The sequence below is a fragment of the Mustela putorius genome, unplaced genomic scaffold (genome assembly GCF_011764305.1).
Source record: "Mustela putorius furo isolate JIRA1106 unplaced genomic scaffold, ASM1176430v1.1 tig00537248_pilon_pilon_pilon, whole genome shotgun sequence".
NCBI classification, from domain to species: Eukaryota; Metazoa; Chordata; class Mammalia; order Carnivora; family Mustelidae; genus Mustela; species Mustela putorius.
In genome coordinates, this window is record NW_025422387.1 from 9,241,070 (window position 1) to 9,257,069 (window position 16,000).

General features: G+C 51.5%; 2 protein-coding genes across 3 annotated transcripts in view; one reads left to right on the forward strand and one right to left on the reverse strand.

Moving 5' to 3' along the window:
* Positions 1-1,733: 1,733 nt before the first annotated feature.
* Positions 1,734-15,748, reverse strand: TBX3 (T-box transcription factor 3). Of its 2 annotated transcripts, XM_045073690.1 has the most exons (8): positions 14,190-15,748; positions 12,305-12,572; positions 11,255-11,314; positions 10,831-10,977; positions 8,929-9,005; positions 7,677-7,834; positions 5,620-6,293; positions 1,734-3,859 (listed from the first exon to the last, which is right to left on the reverse strand). In XM_045073690.1, exons 1-8 carry the CDS (start codon positions 14,576-14,578, stop codon positions 3,398-3,400), a joined length of 2,235 nt encoding a protein of 744 aa, XP_044929625.1. In that variant the 5' UTR covers positions 14,579-15,748; the 3' UTR covers positions 1,734-3,397. The 2 variants fall into 2 exon arrangements, with proteins under 2 accessions (XP_044929625.1, XP_044929626.1); XM_045073691.1 differs by lacking the exon at positions 11,255-11,314 and having other exon boundaries at positions 14,190-15,746.
* LOC101687023 overlaps positions 15,302-16,000 on the forward strand; it is a 46,874-nt gene continuing 46,175 nt past the window's right edge. Inside the window, exon 1 of the mRNA XM_045073693.1 lies at positions 15,302-15,383. The gene's annotated coding sequence lies outside the window, so the exon portion shown is untranslated. The remainder of the gene's footprint in view (positions 15,384-16,000) is intronic.

The window sequence follows — 16,000 nt, forward strand, 5'->3', positions numbered from 1 at the left end:
CAGATAGGTGGCACTCGAAGCCCGGAAAAAAGCCGAAGGCGCCGGCCCCGAGTGGCCTCCGTGGCGGCCGCCGCCACCATAAAGCCCGCGGCGAGATTGCGACCGGCGCCAGGTGAGTAATAGGCAACGAAATCCAGAGAGATTGCGAGCGGTTCACCCCCGGTCCATCAGCGCCACAAGAGTTATTCATTAACATCACTACATACAAATAAGATACACAGGAGATTAAGGGGCGGGGGACAAGGCTCGCCACACGTCTGAGCACTGTCCGAGAATTTCGGGGTGGGGGGGAGCAGATATGGGCTGAGAGAAAAGCCTTCCCTCCCTCTCCCAGGCCGAGGCTCTCTGCTTCTGCCCCCCTCCCCCAGAGGCAGAGCGCGCTGGGCCCACCCTGCCCCCGACCACCTTTCTGGGGCGCAGGCTCCGCCCAGAACCCCTGGGCCCGGCCATTCTGCCGGCTCTCGGGGGACCTAGCGTCCCAAAGGTCCCCGGTTCCTGCAAGAACCCCACCCTCCAGCTCCGACCCTGGTTGGTTGCCCTCTCACCCCGGGGGACAGCCCTGGAGAGGGTGTGGGGCTCCCCATGTGCCTGGATGCAGAAGCTAGGGGCTCGGCCCCCCTCTCCAAAAGGTCCCGACCTCGATCCCCTTCCAAGTACAGGAATAGGGAGGGGAGGGCGATCCTCCTCGCAGGCCATTCAAGAGGCCCGAAGGTGACAGGGACTTGGGGCCGGGCTGGCGGGCTCCAGGGAGGGGGGGAGGGAGGCAGCCGCCAGGCAGGCTCCGGCTGGGTCCTCACGTCATGGCCCCCAGGGCCAGAAAAGGCCGCGAGAACCTTCCCTTGCCCCCTCCCCCCGCACAAATACACCTCCGCCGGGGGTGGGGACGCTAGGAAACCAAAAGACGGTCACGGCCGCGCTCTTCTTTATTGAATGTTTCAAAAATAAATTGAGCTTCAAAAGGCAACTGCCCAAACAGCCTGGAGGCTGGCTGGAGGGGAGGGCTGCAGGAGGGTGCCTTGTCCCTGGGAGGGGGTGTCAACTATACTTTTCCCTTGCGGGGAAAACTTGCCTCCTCTCTCGCGTGACACAGCTAAGTCTGCGCGGAGCCGACCGCACTCCGCAGGCACGCCGGAGCGCCTAGGGTCAGCGGGGTCCAAGTCGCGACACCGGGGACCTCGGGGGGCGTTCGGGCCCGGCCGTTTCTCCCACAACCCGGAGGGTCCCTGCCTTGCCAAGCCAGGTCTGGCAGCGAAAAGATTTTTTTTTTTTCTTTTTTTGCACACTGGTTCAAGATAGCTTTGCCTTGCGTTTCCCATACCGACGTGCGAAGGGAGAGCGAGCCCAAAACGAAATCGTCCAGAGTCCTCAAAACTTATTCTTGGTCGGATTCGTGTGGGAACCACGGACTTAGGGGAGCAGAGCATTCTTTTTCCATTAGAACTTAAGTATCTGAAATTGCTGTTCTACCCAATTCTAATCAGCCCTCTTTCCGTCTCTCGTTTTGCTCCCTAATTTAAAGGAAAAGTAATTTCAGATTGAAGCGGCTCCCTTCGCCCCAGTAAGGGACTTTTGTTTTTAGCTTTGCCACTTGAGTGACAGCTCATTTGGGTTCCGTGGGGGCGGTCTTAATGACTTAAAGGCAAAGCAAGGGGGGAGAGAGGAAGCGAGCACCGACGGAAAGACTCCTGTAGCAGCAAAGTTTTCTCAAGAAAACACTTAACACGAGGCCCAGAGACATTTCAATAAAAATTTATTGAAATTTCAATGATGTTTTAAAGAGGGAAGAAGAAATACAGAAAACCAAAGAACTCATCCACAATTATAACACAAAATATACCTTCATGAATTTTTGTCTTTAAACCATCTCTCAGCACCTGACTTGTGAACTGTGACTCTCTATAGGCACCAATTCAAAACACCACCAATACTGAAGACAGTAGTCAATCCCACTCCGTTTTGAAGAAATCAGACTAGCAAATACAAATACAAAAGAAAAATTAGAAAGTCAAACCACAGCCTCTGCACTCCCCACCCCCCCAAACCCACCCCTAAGCAATCTCAGAACCACACTTGGGGTGTTTTAAGGAATTTTAAGGTGAGCTGGGATGTGGCATCACCTCCCCAGTTTGGGGTGACATAGGCAATGGCACCTTCCACCACTCTTGGACATTAAAAAAAAAAAAAAACAGCTTTTTTTTCCTTTTCTTTTTTTTCTTTTTTTTTTTTTTTTTGCAGGCAACTCTTGAAAGTGTGTTGGTGTCGGTGCAGGAAAGTGTTTTCTGGTTTTAAAAGCGATCCTTTACCTTGAAATAAAATTGACGAAAGCAAAATAAGACGACAAAACCTGACAGCTGCGACCCTATTTACATAGAGCTATGTACAACGTCAATAAATTAAAGGTTTAATTTTCCGAGCATTCATATTCTACCTATTTACAAGAGTTATCAAATAATTACATAAATACTTTGTCTAATAGTCTCGCTTCTTCTTTATTATTTTTCTTAAAACCTTGTTATTGCATATACAGGAAAGAGAACGAACTGACAGAGGACATAAATCCTGCTACATAGCTTAGATAAAATAAATTCATTTTTTGTGTTTTCCCCACCCCTTCCCTTTAAATCCTCCCCCTTGGGGTTGCCGTTGGGAGGGCAGAGAAGGGGGGGAGGGGAGAAAGGTGTGGGGTCATGTTTTCTCTCTAAAAGCAAGCATTTCAAAATAAAACCCACAAATACATTACTGTGGAACATGCAAGGAGAGACCTATAGCGGCTCTTTAAACATCACAAGAATATTAAAAAGACACAGATTTCCTTAATAGAGACCAAACAAGGTGGCAATGACTTCCTTCCCCACACAGTCATTTATTTAGAACTGATACGCAAGTCACTATAAAGTTTTTAATCTTCACAAACAGAATCATGTTTATGTATTCATTTGTCCCCAGTATATATATATATATTTTTTAAATTTTCTTTTTGTTTCTACTTGACACGGTGAAGGAAAAAAATATATAAATCTGCACTGGGGGAGAAGCCTTTCAACACCTCCCCTCCTGGTGGGCCTGGCTACCTTTTGCTTCCTTCCCATAGCTCCCAGACCAGCCTGGCTGGAGGTGCTCTGGTCATAAAACGCTTTTGCTCCCACCCCAAACAGCTCCACGAAACAGACATTTCTGAGCCCCAGAATCTGAACCAGATCCCGGATATATAAACCACGCCAAGACGACAGGGCCTGTTTCTAGCACATTCTCTAGAGGGAGTCCGGCACCCCTTCCCAGGCAGGACTGCACAAAGAAGCGGCCAAGCCCCCTGAGCGCCCGTGGTTTAGTTTACATCCAACAAAGTGCACGGCAGACTGGACTGGGCTGGAATGAAGAGATTTTTCTAGGGAGGGGTTTACGGGGACCCGCTGCGGGACCTGTCCGGCTTGGCTTCCAAGCCGCTGACCAACCGCTGGATGTTCTGCAGTTCGCTGGTGGCCGCCTCCTTCTCGGGGCAGAGTTTGGGCGACAAGGACACAGAGCTGGAGGAGAGCGTGGAGGCGCGGCTGTTGAGTTCTGAGCCTGAGTCCACGGCCACCGAGGCCGGGCTGGCGGCCAGCGCGGCGGCTTTGCCGTCCAGGGGCCCCGCGGCCGCGGCCATGGACGGCAGGGCGGTGGCGAGCAGGCTGCTGCTGTCCGGGACCGGCATGGGGATGGAGTAGGGGCTGTAGCGCAGCCGCGGGCGCATGGTGTTCAGGTTGAGGAAGGGGTGACGGTGCACGGAGCTGGAGGCCGCGGCCGAAGACGCAGCCGCGGCGGCGGCCATGTACGTGTAGGGGTAAGGGAACAGGCTTCCGAAGGGCGACATGGCCAGGCCCTGCGGGGAAGGGTGGGGAGGAGGCAGGAGGAGAGAAACGCAGGCGGTGAGCAGGGGTTGCGCGCCGGGGAGGAGCCAATCTCCTCCGTCCATCTACCCACCCCCAACCCCCAAGCCCACCACCTCCACCCTGGGACCTCTGGCAAATCCTTGATCTCTTGCGCGGTGGTGGTGGTGGTGGTGGGGACACTCAAACTTCCTTCTCTAGGCCCGCCTCAGCGTTCTTGGGGGGGGGGGGGTGGAATCCAGAGCAATACTAAATAGTTCATGCAGTGATTGGGACTCTGGATATTAAATGAGCTGAGGCCTGCAATGTGCTCCACGGGGCACCTGGCCAATAGAACTGCTAGAAATTCTCCCACTGGGGGGTCAGCTGTTGCACCTGTTAAATGGGGCAGCAGTCTAGGCCAGCCACAGCTAAGGTAGCTGACTGAAAACTGCCACAGGGCATACATTATGGGACATACATTTCTTTCATTCTTCCTCCCCCACCCCCAACACAGCCATCCCACTCTAATTCCAGAAGTTTCTCAAATGAGGGAAAAAACAAAATCTAGAGATGATCCTTAAGCTAAAGGAAATTGGGGGTCGAGGGTGCAAAAGGCATTTGCTCTAAAGACAAAGAAATCACCCAGCCTGATATTGGTGTTTCAGATGGAGAAACTGAGGTGAGCCCCAGAGGAGCAGAAAGTCCCTCCCTCGGTGGCAGAAGCAGAATTTAAAATGTAGGCACCCCAGCCTGGGCTGGGCTAGTTCTCTCTGACCTTGGCCTTGGGGTACCATTAATACTTGTGTGCCCAGGCAGCCTCTTGCCCACCTGTCCACAGCCCACTTAGGACAAGGTGACCCAGGAGGGGCTCACAGACAGGAGAGCAATGGGAAAAGGCCAGAAGCCAGCCAACCCTGTTCTCAGTTCCCTCATCCCCCCAAGAGGGGAGGACAACATTGCTTCTTGGCTCAGAGAAGGGAGACGAATGTACTCAGACAAAACAAAAGAAAGGACGTGCAGAAAACCCCACAGAACCTCGTCGCTGGGTTCAGAGCATTTCCAGAGGCCCAGGACTTTTCCCCAGCTGCCCTGCACCCCAGCACAGCTGTCTGAACCACACAGAGGCTGCCAGGCCTGCCCCTATCCTGACATTTCCCACTAGGCACAAACTGTTAACCCTTTGGGGGACAGGGGACAAGGTTCCCACTGGCAGGAAAGGTTCAGGACTCAACTCCCACCCTAGGAGAGTCAGCTCCCCTCCCCAGGCCATGGTCCCCCCCTTGTCTGATTCCTGGTGGCTGGTTGGCTAGGAGCCATTTAAGAGATAAGAGACATTCCCACTTTGAAGCTAGAATCAGAGACCCTGAAAAAAGCCCTGGGGTAGAGTCTCTGCCCCAGCACTTACCAGCTGTGTGACTTTGGATAAGTTACCCAACATCTCTGGGCCTCCGCCACCTCCTCTATTAACTGGAGGTGACGGTAGGGCCACTGAAGTCAGAATAGACCAAATGTGACCTCAGTGCTAGGCACAGCTTCACTATCATTACTACTACCCAGCTACTCTACCGTAAACAGTCCTGAACTTTCGAAAGAATTTTTTTAAGCTTTTGGGGAAAGTGTGAGATTATGCCGAGTCCATGAGGTTAACTCTTGGCCTTAACAATTATTACTAGTACTACTATCATCGTTCTTCTTCAAAGCTCCTCACCGAGGGGCTCTGGGTGAGGGTCTGGGAAACCATGGAGAGCGGGGGTAGAGCCCTCATTATTACCTGGGAGGCCAGGACATGCGGCTGGAGGTGGAAAGGCAGGGTGGCCGCCGACGCCCCCGACAGTCCCTGCGCCGCGGCGGAGGCCATGGCCGTGGAATCCAGGCCCGAGACGCCGGTGGAGGCCCCGGACACGGTGGCCAGCAGGGGCCCCATGCCCGCCGCCATGCTGGAGAAGGCGCCCCCCATGGCGAACTGGCCGGGGTGCAGGAAGAGCGGGTGCCCGTTGAAGAACTGCTGGCCGGCCAGGCCCGGGGCGAAGCCGAGGCCCGGCAGGGGGCCCTGGCCCAGGTGTGCGGCGGCCGCGTCCGTCTGCACCGTGAGCGGCGCAAAGGCCTCTTTGCCCGGCAGCGCGCGCGCCTCCTCGGCCTTGGACGTGGCCGCGCCCTCGCGGCCGGGGCTCCGGCGCTCCTCCGCGCCCAGGCCGCGGGTGCTGGACGAGATGGTGGCCGGGCTGTGGCGCGAGTCGGGCGACGCCTTGTCCAGCCGCCCGGCGTCCCGAGGCCGGCCGCCGGGCTCGGCGGCGAAGAGGTGCGCCTTGACCGCGGGGCTGCCCTTGTCGCGGCAAGGCTCCTCCGACGTGGTCGTGGAGATCTTGGCCGCGTCGCAGGCCTCCGGGCCGTGCTCCTCTTTGCTGTCGGCCTCGGCGTCGCTCTCACCCTCGCTGGGACACAGATCTACCAGAGGACACGGGAACAAAAGCCAAGCGGAAGGACGTGAGCTCCAATCGGGGCCAGTGGAACTCCAGCCCGGCCATTTACAAGCTGGGTGGTCCCTCCGCACACCCCTTAAGCTCTCTGTGCCTCAGTTTCCTCATCTGCAAAGTGGGAGCGATGATAGCTCCCAACTTTAGTGGGATGTATCAATAAACTAGCAATGAATGAGTTTAAAATATTTAGGTCGAATGAACCTCTTCTCCCAACCGCTAGTGGATTTTACTATTTTTTACAATCATCCATTGAGCTCCTCCTGTGTCAAAGCTTCCCCGCCCACCCCCGTCTTTCCCCGACTCCACTGTATTTCCTTTTCTTAAAAATTAAACTCCTCCTAAAACGCACTTTGGGAACACCTAGTTACTCTTCAGAGTCTTTGTTCACAAATTTGTGAATTCTTTCAGAAGGATTCGTTTGAACCCTGGCATCTGAATTGGTAGTGGCAGAAATGAAAACCCTCCCCTCCCCCAACACACTCTGCGGAGCCTTCTGTGTGCCCCTGTCCCCGCAGACAGAGATGGGAGCAGCCTGCTGCTCACTGCCCAGAGACAATCACAGATTCTCTTTTGCTGTCACCACACCCTCTGTGGGTGTCCTACCAGAAAAAAAAAAAATAAAAAAAGAAAAGAAAGAAAGAAAAAGGGATCCAATTTTATGTGTAAAGTTTAAAAGGATGGCAGTCATAATGGGCTTTCATTTTGATTAACTTAAAAACAGGTTTCCTCCCCTTGAGAGGGAGAGAAATAAATAGTGCTTGCTCTTTAAACACAGGAACTAACTGGGGATTTGAACCTTCTTGTCCCCTCCCCCTCTCCCCCCTCCCCCCACTCAGATCCCTAGGGCTCTGATTTCTCTCCCAGTGCCCACTGCTGCTCTGGGGCTGGATGTTTTCTCAGCCACCTTCCTTGTTCCAGGTGGCACAAAGAATCCCTTGCCTCTCCCCCTACGTGCCCCCCAACACATTTAAATCTAGAGCTCAAAGATAGTCAAGACGTCAGCAGTTGCTTGGTTGGAGACAGTGGAGGGACAGAGACCTAAGTGCTTGACACAAGTTTTCAAGGCTGGCTCCACAGAGTTGAAACATGCAGACACTCCACCCTCAGCCGAATCAAGGTTTGGGGGAAGGGGTTCTGAGCTCTCCTGTATACAATTTCCAGAGGGGGACATACCTGGCCACATTTTTGGAACTTTGGCTCTTGCTTAGAAGCTTCTAGAAGCACCTGACATTTTTGAAGGGCCGGTTCCCTGGTGAGCGCCCTGCCCCCAACTCTCCCAGATACCCACCCCTCACTCCAGCACCTCCCCTCACAGACCTGGAGTGGAGAAACCAGAGGTGACCAGGCCTACCTTTGAGGTTCGAAGTCCCTACAGTGGAGACAGCGGGAGATGAGGACTGAGCGAAGCAGTTGAAGGCTGCCTGTTCGCTGGAGGACTCGTCTGAGGTGCCATTCTCCTTTTTGTGTCTGTCATCGAACACTCTCATGGACTGTAGGGTGAGCTGTTTTCTGTGGCAGAAACCCACACCCGTCATTACAGACCAAGGGTACATCTAGACCCCTCCCCTTTGTTTGCCTCACCCCCTCCAAAGACCCGGCCTGGGCTCACCTCACCCTGCCCACCACCTGTGGACAACACATCAAGTGGTCTCGGACACCTGCTTGCTCCAAGGCAGCCACAGAGACCCAAGCATGGTTCTTGACGCTGTAACTAGGCTGAAGAGTATGGCACAGGATGGGGAGGGGTGGGGGTTGGAGGAAGGTGCCTTTTTTTTAGGGAAAAGCCATGGGCCAGAGACAGGTGAATGGCAGGCCTTACAGAGAAGGAGGGGACCTGGGTGCCCAAACTGGTGAGCACCAGCAGCCTACACACTCCTGACTCGACTCCTTGCTAAGACTGGGAGGAAGTGGCTTCCTTCGTGGTGCACTTTAATTGTTTTACCAGCGCATTAATTAATCATAACCGGAGTAAAAAAAAAAAAAAATCCATTTAGATGTTAGAAATTCTTTTTGCCATGCTCACCCCCACCCCGCAAGGGGATAGGTTAAAGATCTAGACTGATTTACTGGATTTTAGAAATTCTTTGAAAGCTGGTGGGGGAGGGGAGAGCGTCTTCCATACACTCTCCAGCTGTCTGCTTCATGCAAAATGATACATATACCCATGAAGGAGGGAGCCATAGACTTCTCAAGGGGCCTCAGTTCTGTCTGATGGTATTTGCAAGACAAGACTGCAAAAATTCCAAAGTATTTTGTGAATGGTTTAGTCCTTTCCTGGGACCTGCCTGGGATGAACCTCAATTAATTAGGAGTTAACAGGCATCTCTATATCATTTGTTACCCCTGACACTTTTCTTTCCAGAGACGAGAATGGCGTGGCCTAGTTCATCTCCTTTAAGGTAACCAGTAGGAGGCAGGAAAAAGTACAGTGTCTTGAGGTCCACAGGCAGGGGGAAGGGTGGGAGTAAATTATTTCCCACTGCCCCCACCCCTCCAACTACTACAGATGTGCCTGCATCCCACTTCTAAAGGATGAGATCTGGGCCCCAGAAAAGTGATTCTCCAAATTATCTGAGAAAATAATACAGAGTGTCTCCACTCACCTTTTTTCTCTCCTGCCATTTCCAGTGTCCCGGAAACCTTTTGCAAAAGGGTTGTTGTCTATTTTTAGCTGGGTTATCTAGAGAAGGAGACACAAGCAAGCAAGAGACATTGGCCTCATTTTCCAGAATGTGGTGTTGCCCCCCAACTCTTTCTACTAGAGATCTGACGGCCCGAAGAACTCACCCGGCTATGCCGGGCTGAAGACAAGAAAGAGGACATCACAGTCTGCCAGTCAGAGGGGACCAAGAGAAAAATCAAAGCAACTGTACCAATGGCTTGCATCTCCCATAGGAAGCCAAACCAGGGATTCCAGACTGAAATGAGGGACTGTCTAGGAAATGCCTCATTCTGTTCTGTAGCAGCCTTGAGAGCATGCACTGAGAAATGGAAAGATTGTCAAAAGCTGTCCACAGGACAACCTGTAGATCTTAAAATTGTGCTTTCATTTTTTTTTAATATAGCACAATTAATCATAAAGTAGGTTATGGCATATTTCCTACCCCCCCCCCCACGCATCCCACAGCACGCACACCAACTTTTTCTATGAAATCTAATTAAATGATTTATGGGGTTTTCACTACCCTTGTGCCAGAATGGGTTTGATTTTTTTGCTGGGTTTTGTGGGGAGGGGGGAGGGTTGAGGAATTACAATATTGACAATTACAGATGTCGAAGGACTGAATGACCACTGAAAACATTTGTTTTCATTTATCTACTCTGCCACCAGAGAAGGTTGGAGAAGGCCTCTGGCTTCTCTGTCTGATCAGAAATGGTACATTTTATTATTACATTAACAACTTACATTCACAGGGTTCTGGGTCTAGAGGAAGCATGTTATTTTGTTTGCATGCTGGGGCAAAATGGATACTATGGTATGTAATCTTTCAAAGCCCTTCCCTTTGAGGGGGGTCAAAAAACATGATATACACAGATTTCCCCAGAGGTGGGAAAAAGGCCCCTTGGATGGATTCTTGTTTCTTGGAATAAACTCCTGTATTTAAGACTGCTGGTGTCTCAGTCTCCGGATTAAGGAAACATACCTGAATATCCCCACAGGGCCAGCCAGAGGACCCACCCACGGTGACCCTGAGTTCAAGATACAAGGTGTTGTCAGATAACCAAGAGTCACTTTCTCTGTGTGTCTCAGTGCACATGCCCATGACCTTCAAATCACCATAACATTATATACCAGGGGCTGCCTGCTGTTCCATTTGGGGGTACTCCTAATCCCGGGTCTGAGGCCCAAGGGAGGAAAAGCCTTCCAATGAAGTGATTTTGACTTTGGTCATCTCATCTCAAAAGCCTCAGACAACTCGATTAGCATGACCCCTGTGATCAGAGAAGGTTTTTCCAAACACACACACACACACACACACACACACACACCATAAAAAACACAGCAGCATAAAAGGTAATAAAAACCAGACCAGCTACTCGGGATTTCTGGCTAGGGGAGAAAAGCTGCTCTCCAATGGGATTCTCCTTCCAAGATCCCAAATGGCTTTTACCTTCAATTTTTAGAGGGGTTCCTTTAGAACCTGGAACCTGATATTTGATCCTTCCTCCTGGAGGAGAAGGGGCTGAGCCTCAAAACAAGAGAAAGCCCCCCCTGGGGGAGCAGATATCAGCCCAGAGGAGCAAAGTTAGTCTGACCTCTTTTCGCTCCGTGTGGGATTCCTAGCTGGTCAAGTTTTTTGTTTTGCTTTGTTCTGTTTCTTCCCTGCCTCTCGGGATGGCCCAGACCCCCTTTCCCCAAAAGCTCCATGGAAGAGCCAAATCACGGAAGAAAAACCTCGGACTGCCATCCCTAATCTTTCCTAACTTTCTCCACCTCACCCCGGAGCGGCCTTTGGCGGGAGGGGAAAAATACCACCCTGAAAAAGAAAAGCGCCTTTGGTTACCTTATCGTTCTGGTATGCCGTCACAGCGATGAATTCGGTTTCGGGGAACAAGTAAGTCCGAAATGTACTATAAGGAAGTTTCAAGATGTCATTGGCTCTGACAATGTGGAATCGAGGCTGGTATTTGTGCATGGAATTCAATATTGTCTGCGGGGAGGAAGCGGGAAGGCAGGGATGAGGGAGACATCAGAAAAAAAAAGGGGGGGGTGGTTTAGTAGGACCAACGGGACCTCAGGACCCCTGCCAGGCTGACGTCTACCCCACCGACGGCTTAGGCCAAGCCCACCTCCTCGGAGCACCTCTTTGGGCACATTCCGCTCCACAGACATCCTCTTCTGGAGAATCCAAATTGCTCTTCAATTTCCAAAGGGTACCCCCCACCCTCACCACCTAAGGTCCGTTCATACCTTGAACCCTAGCCTACCTGAGTACCAAAACTATAATTCCCCTGCCACGTTGCGTGATCACTTGGGAAGGCCAAAGTCTTAAAAGATAGAGAAAAACATGCATTTTAATTTACAAAATGATTCAGTCCTTTAAGCGCCCACTAATTGACGAGCCCAATCCACTTAAAGCCCTGAAAGGTTGAACTCTAGAGAGGGAATATTTATGCCTTAATCAAATCAAGGGCTTCAAAGGCAATCCTGGCCCGCTGAAGATACTTCCGTGCCATTCACTCTTCTGGGGCCTAATCTCTCTGCTGATTCCTCCCTTATCACTCAGCTTTATTTTACTGAAATGTTGGGGAGAGGTAGGGGGCTGGGGGCAAAAGGTGTTTTGATTTTTATAAGCAATTCTGGTCTCCTAAAAGTTTCTAAGGACTTTCCCACGGAATCGATTTCTATACACTCCCAATACACACAGACACGCACAGCAATTTTCATCCTGGAGAACTCCAGCCTCATTTCTAGTAAACCTGACTTCCACCTCAGGCCCATATACTATTTTCACAAAAGAAAGAAATCTTTCAAAAAATGCAGTCACCCCTTTAACAATTGTAGCCCTTGGTTAAAACTCCTTAACCTTAAAACTCCCGCGAGAAATAATATGGCTGGGTTCAAAACAGAAGTTTTCAGAGAGCTCAGCACCAATCCCTGGAGAACACGGAACTTTAAAATGGATTTTGTTATCTTAACTGGTTTTTAACTTCACTGTCAGCCATTTACCAAGATCTGGGACTGCCACAGAACGTGAGCGGTCAGTGTTCTGGCCCTCGATTCTTTCTTTCTTTTCTTTCTTTTTTTTTTTTTTTTTAAAGGAACGCCAGGCCTTCCATTATCCGAAGAGAAACACTCGGGGAATCCTCTCTCTGGCTGTTTCGGATCGAACAACTTTGCTATGCTTAGCAACAGAGAGCAAGGGAGAGGTCTGAGCAGAAACTGGTGATTTTTGCAAGGAGAGGGGAAGCACTGCCTTTGCTAGGGTGAAGAAAGAGGAAATTTTACTGACTAGAGCGGGAGCGGTGAAAACTTACAAATCCGTGTTTGTCCGAAATGTTGTTGGTGAGTTTCAGTTTGTGGAAAGTGACAACTTTGGACATCCACTGTTCCCCCGTAGCAGGGCTGTCTGGGTGAATGTACATTCTCTTTGGCATTTCAGGGTCAGCCTTACCCGCCACCATCCACCGAGAATTATGAAATTTATATCGACAGTCATCAGCAGCTATAATGTCCATCAACAAGATATATTTGGCCTTTTTATCCAACCCAGAACATCTTACTTTAAATGGAGGAAACATTCGCCTACAATTGGAGGGAAGAGAAAACAAGAGAAAAGAAAAAGAAATCACTCAGACTCTGGGGTCAGATTCCTTATTTACCCTAAAATGTTTAAATCAAACTTAAAACTTTTCTATTGTGATTGACTGATGAGGCTTTGGTGTCAGAGGAGGGCTACTCAGTGCAGAATCGTATCCCTTCCATGTCCCAAGCATTGCATATGCCCAGTTTCTCTATCCGGGAATGCCCCAAGGTTCAAAACAAGTGAATATTGCCCTACAATTCTCTGCAGTGTCTAATACTTTCTCCACAATTTTTTCCTCTTGTAGGACTTCACAGATGGCCCTCTTTGCAGACAAATTCTTGCCTGTGCTCCTCCCCTTTGAGTGTCTACTTCTAAATAGCTTGGAGTAGCATTTTAGTAAAGTTGAGGTCAGTCGAGGCTAGAATTTTCCACCACTCCACTGATGAGAATATGTTAAACTTATCAAGGAAATATACCGCCACCCTCCCCTACGGAACAGGAATCCCGCCGCTGGCGAAATGAAAGCGGCCTTCGTGAGTTCTCAAAACGAATTTTGTAGCGCAGGCTGGACTCCTGGGCCTGATAACTAATTCGCCTAACACGCGGGCTAACCGCGTTTCTCCCATGGCTCAGATCGGCCCCAAACTGACTTTTACTTCCCAGGAGTGTTGGCCTTCTAGAGTCTCGGCTGAAAAGGAAGCACTTCGATGTGAAACTGAGGAAATGTCTCCTGGGTTTGAGAAATTTTCTGCCAAACGCTGGCCTCCTTTTTAGCTAGGATAGACACTGAAAGCTCAAGACACGAAGAGAGGAATTTTGTTTTTATTCTCGTAATATTGAGCCTTCATATGGGCTTCAAGGCCATAAAAAAAGAATCAGTGATTTTAAGGGACAGGCAGGTTTCGGTCAGGCAAGGGCCTTGTGAAAGTTATATGAAATATGGTTGATAAGATTCACACGTTAAAAACCAGCATGTGTGTCTCCACTGGCTCCTTGAATCTGCGAACATAATCTTAATGATCCAAAATTGCCTCAACTCTCCCTCGGATTACAGACACGTGAATCGGTGTGGACACACAAACCCAAATTTCTCTGTGACCCTTCCAGAGGCACACTCAGGTGCCCCTGCAGACCCAGAGGCTGGCTGGAGGGCAGAAAGGGCAAGTAGAGAGCCTAGTGTCAGGTCTCCCACGACCACACTAAAGGGTGTCCAGTTGTTCTCTCTGAGAACAAAATGAGACAAACCAAACAGAACATAACAAAAATATAGGCATAGAAAGGTTTGCCACAGTGAATTTCCTGGAGTGGGGTGGTTTTCTTTCTTCCTGCAATTGCGTCTGTGCTCCCTTGAAGAGAGTCTATCCAGCCTGTTGGGAAATCCAGGATGCAGAGCTAGGTAGGAGAAACGACCCCCCCTGCAGACGTCCAGGTAAGCCGAAATTTCCTGCCACAGAAACAGGGCCGGAGAATGTCTACACACAGTTCGGAGGACCTAAGTTTTTCTTTAAGCCCAAATTAACCGGCAAACCAATCGCGCTGGGAACAGATAAAGGGAAGGGGTGGGAAGGGGGGGGGGAAGTGCAATACTTTGGGGGGGGGGGCTGCCACTTGCTTACCTTCCCGACTTGGTAATGACCATCTCCGTGCCCCGCTTGTGGAACTGATCCCAAAGTTCTTTGGCCTCGAGGTGCACCTTGGGGTCATCCTCCACTTCTTCTTCGGGCTCCATGGTCTTCAGAGGCCTCAGATGCGCCTGGGGCCCCAGGGACGAGAAAGGGAGGCCAGTCTCAGCCGCCCCCACCAATTGATCCATGATCGGCTTGGCCAGGGCGCCCGGCAGCGAGAGCGCCGCCGCGCCGTTGGGAGGCAGCGTCAGCGCGGGGAAGAAGGGCGGCTGGTGACCCAGCACCGCGCTCATGGCGAAGTCCGGCGCCCGGTGAGGTAGGAACGGATGGTAGGCCATGCTTGTCCCAGGAATGACCGGATCTCTCATGGAGAGGCTCATCCACTCCAGGCGGGGCGCTGGGCTCCAGCCGGGGACAAGTCCTCAGCTGTTGTTTGGTTTTGTTTTTGGTTTTTAACAGCAGCACATAGTTTGGAAAAAAAAAAAAAAAAAAAAGAAAGAAAGAAAGAAAAGAAAAGAAAAAGAAAGAAGAAACGGGGGGAACCACCACTCTAGCACTCTAGGGAAGAGGGAGGAAAAGTGTCTTTTGGGGAGAGGGATGCCGCTTTCAAAGAGGACAAGGCGAGAAGTCAGGAGACATAGTCGCTTGGGTGACTGTCCTTGTGCCTTGCGTTTTTTTAAAAAGCCGCTCCTGGAAGTCGGTTTCACGGGGCGAGGGGAGCGAGCAGGGTCTCACCCGCGCCCGAGCCCGCGGCTTCGCCGAAAGAGACACCGCAGCCCCAGGTCCCGGGAATGGCTCCCCAGCCCCCAGTTCTTTGTTGCAAATGCGAACCGCTCCGCTCGGAGACTTTTTACCTTGTCTTCTCCTTCTTCTTCCCCGCCCCCCTGTCTGTCTTCCTTTCCCTCTCTTCTCGCTGGAGGCGCCCGCAGTTGCGCTACACCCGGCTTCCCCAGCGAGCGAGAGAGCGGAAAAGTCTCTCGCCTTAAAAAAAAAAAAAAAAAGCCAACAACAACAACTCTCTGATTTAAGCTCTCTTCTACCAGCGCTATCAAAACTTGAACAGCAAACTGGCTTCCGTTCGCCCTCCTCCTCCTTCCTCTGCTCCGGAGCCTCCGGAGGGTGTCTGGGTTGCAATCGGAGTCCTGCCGTGCTCTCCTCCCGCGCCTGTCTTCCTTGTCCTAAAACGTGAGCGAAATCGCTTCCTAAATCTGCGTCCAGACGCGCTGGGCAGGGAGGATTTAGTGGGGGGAATGAAAGGGGGAGAGGGGGAGAGAGAGAGGGAGAGAGAGAGAGAGAGAGAGAAACAGAGTGGAGAGCGGGGGACGGAGTGGGAGAGGGAGCGCGAGCAGAGGGAGGGAGCGAGAGCGAGCGAGCGAGAGCTCCGCGCCACCCTCCTCCGCCTCTAGAATTCCCCGGGCGTCTGCTCGGCGGCTCTAGAAGGTCGGGCTCTGCTGTGGGCTGCGGGGAGCCGGAGGCCTCTTGATTGGCTCTTTGACGCTTTCGGACCAATTGTGTTGCTGCATAGGCGTGGTTTTCACAGGTCGAGTGCTGGGGGATAGAGCCGAGTTATAAAAAGAAGGTGTCGGAAACTGTAACGTCGCAGCGCCGCATCGGTACTACTGCCTGTCCTGTGAATATGTCAACATGATCAGAGGGAGGGCGGGGAGCCACAGGGGAGCGCGCGCAAAGTCGCCTCTAGGTGGCTTATCGAGAGATCGCTGCAGCCCCGGAGCTCGCTCGCCGGCGCTGGCTCAGCCCACGTCTGAAATGCCTCAGTCATCCAGCCCGGGATCGAGGGAGGA